The sequence below is a fragment of the Eptatretus burgeri genome, chromosome 13, assembly GCF_056783735.1.
Source record: "Eptatretus burgeri isolate ZD-2024b chromosome 13, Ebu_testis_v1, whole genome shotgun sequence".
In the NCBI taxonomy this organism is placed as follows: Eukaryota; Metazoa; Chordata; class Myxini; order Myxiniformes; family Myxinidae; genus Eptatretus; species Eptatretus burgeri.
The window spans coordinates 41,993,913-41,998,511 of NC_140973.1; the positions used below are offsets into that span (position 1 = coordinate 41,993,913).

A 4,599-nucleotide genomic window follows, 5' to 3' on the forward strand; every position below is an offset into this window, starting at 1 on the left:
GAGGACAAAAGTCGGAGAGAGAGAGAGAGAGAGAGAGAGAGAGAGAGAGAGAGAGAGAGAGAGAGAGAGAGAGAGAGAGAGAGAGAGAGAGAGAGAGAGAGAGAGAGAGAGAGAGAGAGAGAGAGAGAGAGAGAGAGAGAGAGATATATATATATATATATATATATATATATATATATATATATATATATATATATATATATATATATATATATATATATATATATATATATATATATATATATATATATATATATATATATATATATATATGATGACACACAAGTTTATTTGAGAAAATGCTAAGGGAAGAATTGGAGACTATTTGGGGAATAAAAGTGCAGAACAAGGAAAGAGTGCATTGCTGGAAAAGATAAGGAGCAAAACTTCGAGTGGACCTGTCAGTACACAGAGAGTGCGCGATGGAGGAGAAGGGAAAGTTGTAGGAGGCGTTTGGGGAGGCGGTGGGGGTTGAAACGCTCAGGTCATTAATCAGCGCCTACTGCAGGACGGGGAGGCTGGAGGGGGTCGAGAACGCGGAGGAGGCAGAAAGGACGGACGTGAGGAGGCAAAGCAGAAATAGCGAGAGTGAATCGACAGACTGAGATAGACTGGCAGACTAACAGATAAACAAATCATCAAACGCTTCCTGAGACATTCTTCTCGAGGTGTTATCACACATCAAGTTCTATGTCCGACCTCGAGACAACCTGCAGAAGACCTCGCAGTATCCCCACAGACTGATCCTTGAGAAGCTGCTATTGAGGACATGGCTGGTTCCACTGGGGGTGCAGCAGCTCCTGGGGTCGGTCCATGTTCTGCGGCTCCTCGGACCCGCCTCTAGGCTCGAGCTCCGCTCGGTGACCCCGGGATGCTGCGCCTCACACTCTGTACCGTCGCTCTCCTGGCGCAGCGTGGATTCTTGGCAGTGAGTACGGGGTAGAGTTATCACCGGGGTTGCGGATGAGTTCAGAATTTGTATTAAGGGATAAGTTTGTGGCAGATGTTGGACATGAAGGAGACGAGTTCATGACACGTGGGTTGGGGATCGGTTCAGATGAGTCTGATCTGGGCGAGTTTGTCTGCTCTTCTTACATTTCACATTGGATGCTTCTCTCCCATTGCCACAGTGCTTTCCTAGCTCCTCAAGGCCTTTTGCTCCCAGAATCCTGAAGCTGCTCCTCTCAGTGTATTATAATAAATAAATTGCAACATATATATATATATATATATATATATATATATATATATATATATATATATATATACATACATACATACATACATACATACATAGACACACACTTCATGGCTCCATATTTTGAATGTTTCATCATGACCCCATCAAGTCTCAATCAATTCAATTAACTAAAACTGGGGGACGCAGTCTCAGTCTGTCGACGAGTCTGACAATTACGTTTGTTCCAAAATATCACATAAAATTGTACATATAAGTACATGTCACCTTCTCATCAATTCCCTATACAACCTCTTAACCTTTTACACAACCTCATAATCCACCATTTAACTCATGCAGACACACTGAATAATTCGACAGGATGGTATGGTGGTAATGCACTTACATATGAGACGTCTACACTGAGTTTGATTCCTGGCCCGACTATAAACTGTCGGATTGTTGTATCACAGGCAGGGTGTTGCATCATAACGTAGATGTTCATGGGATGGACGTGTAGTGAGGTGTCCTGTCTGCTCGCATAGGTTGGTGGAGGCCAAATATCCCACGGCATCTTTTGACGAAGAGTAGGTGAGGTATCGTAGACCGCAGGCTCAGACCCGGGCAAATTGCTGCCCTGTAATGCTGCTAACATGTGTTCTGGTCTTCTTGGATATCCCTCGACACCCATTTAACATGCTTGTAATCTCATTGTAGTTGGGGGTTGTAGCTCCTAACGAGCTTAGATTCACGAGCTCTGGTGTTCACGTCATAGGTGAATGGTCAACTTCAGCTACGAAGGGCAACCTATACTGTGTACATTTTGTGTTTTGCACGAGGAACGATATAGTACATTTTACACAAAAAACAATGGAACTCCGACATTTGGAACAATAGTTTCAAATGAATGTAAAGAGTGTTCTATTGTGCTTTTCTTCATTAGTTTAATTATTTTGGTCCATGGTGGTTCAAAGTACTGGAAGTTGGGATCACATTCAGGATTTAAATACATAAGTAGAGAGGAGGAGGAGGAGGAGATTGGGACCATACTCTGTGCAGAGCGTTGGTGCTGCTTTAGCAGTCTCCTGGGCTATTGGGCACAATCCTGGACGGGTCACCACTCCGACACAGTATACCAGCATGCTGGCACTCATTTTGCCGACCTCGGAAGGATGACAGGCAGAGTTAACCCCACCTGGTATTAATTCAACTGCCGAGCGGGATTTGAACTCAGCACCCTCGGATCCAAAGCCCGCCACCCTAACCATTAAGCCAACACCAGGCATATAAGTGGAGAGATGAGTGGAAATCGGGTTTGGGGGAGATGAGTGTGGGTGAAGATCATCACATTGTAGGATTATTATATTAAAATCAATAATATTACAGGGGGCTGACAAGATAGCCGAGAGGTATGCATGATTGAATCTAAGTTGTCTTGCCTGGGTTTGAATCCTGACCCAGCAATAAAATGTCATCCCGGTGTTTCACAAGCAGGTGATTCATCAATGTGTGTGTTGTACCTCGGATGGACATTAAACAGGATTTCCTTTCTGCCGGTATGAGTTGGTGGAGATTAAAGATCCCACGGTGTCCTTCACAAAGAGTAGGTGAGTTATCAGCGGCACCCTCAACAAATTATAAATTCTGGCCCGATCTACGACTGGGAGAGGGATGGCAAACTGCCCAGTACGACCCTGGCTTAAGAACCTCCTTCTGCAGAATCAACGCTCTGCAAGAGTATAGTCCATCGGATCGGAATATTACAGACCTATGCAAGCAGCATTGATTTGTCTAACAATTTGTATGTTTATTTCCGATCTAAACCACATATTTTGTTTTGGTTTACCGAGCCAGCCATTAAGCATCTGCCGATACCTGTAGATACGAGGTACGAGAGATAATTATCGGTGAGTGCGTTTTCCGATGCAAAAGTCAAATGAATGACGTTAATGAACCATAATTTTTTTTAACGTATTTATTTATAAATAATTTCAACATACGTAGAGCATTTAAAGAAATTTTCAAAACGAGATACTCACGATAATCTAACAAACACTTTTTCATTTTTCAATGTACAATTACATCATAAATAAACAAGAGCAAAATATTTCCTTACAAATTATGTACGTACTTGGATCTTGGACTGTTGTGTCATTCATTCGTTCCAATAACTTTGAACAGCCCTCGTATGAACTGAACAATCAGCAAAACTGAACCGAGGTCATTGATGTGGCACGTGCATTTAAAATTACATTGTTTTTCATATATTAATCATCATTGTACAAATAATAATCTTACATAAGTAGAATCAAGCCAATCAACATATAAATTATTGTGTACACTATACATTGCTGGCTTGAACGAATTTCATTGCAAAGTTTTGGATTTATTTTTTAAAATGTGCATCGGTAATCCAAGGATTTATTTATCAACAAATACAGTATTAATTAATAATTCCAAACAATAATCACAACTTTGACTTGTTCATTGGAGACTCGCTGTAGGACAAGCAGCATACTTGGGGCTGCGCAGTACAGGAGGTTTTCGCCACCGCGCGTTGGTTTATTCGGAATCAATAATGGCAGTTTTAACGTCACAATCATGCATCAAGACGTCACCAAGATTTATTTGAAATTGAAGGCAGGATTTATTTTGTGGCTTACACTCCAGTGAAGTATATGTGGATTTCCTTTTTCATCCTCAAGGATTCAGATGAGACAGCTTACATAAAGGGCTTCCGTCCTCCATTCATTGTTGAAAAATGTCACATCTTTTGCACAATGCAAGGAAATCAATTTTAGCCGAATATGATTCTCTTTATATCTTAAAGGTCATTGAGTGTGCAGGAAAGTGAGCGGCCTTACAATCTCGAGCATTAGGATACGGTCGGTTCAGATAATACGATATGAAGATCTTCACTGGCTCCGAATTTAGCTCACCTTGGTCGATACGCAAATCTTCTTAAAGCAACAGAGGCAGATAAATGAAGAGGGAATGGAGGAGGAGCAGGCTTTAATTTGTTTCCTTTCATTGAAATGTGCTGCATGTTGAATTCAAATAAAGACTTGTAGGGCACGACCCAAATCAGACATAAAGTAAGGTCTACTCCCGCTGTCCTCGGTACTTGGGAAAATGGTGGGGACTGTGACTAAGTCATCAACATATAAAAAGAACACATATGTACATACATACATATATACATGTGTGTGTATATATATATATATATATATATATATATATATATATATATATATATATATATATATATGTGTGTGTGTCATTTTTATAAATATATATATATGCGTGTAGATGTATATATACATATGTTATATATATATATATATATATATATATATATATATATATATATATATATATATATATATATATATATATATATATTTCTTCTTCTTTCGGCTGCT

At 40.0% G+C, this 4,599-nt stretch overlaps 1 protein-coding gene across 1 annotated transcript in view; it reads left to right on the plus strand.

Moving 5' to 3' along the window:
• The first annotated feature begins 498 nt into the window (after positions 1-498).
• The window catches only part of LOC147014300 (neurexophilin-1-like), a 10,927-nt gene continuing 6,826 nt past the window's right edge, over positions 499-4,599 (plus strand). Inside the window, exon 1 of the mRNA XM_085852199.1 lies at positions 499-928. Coding sequence (XP_085708325.1) covers positions 872-928 — 57 coding nt within the window. The 5' untranslated portion in view covers positions 499-871. The remainder of the gene's footprint in view (positions 929-4,599) is intronic.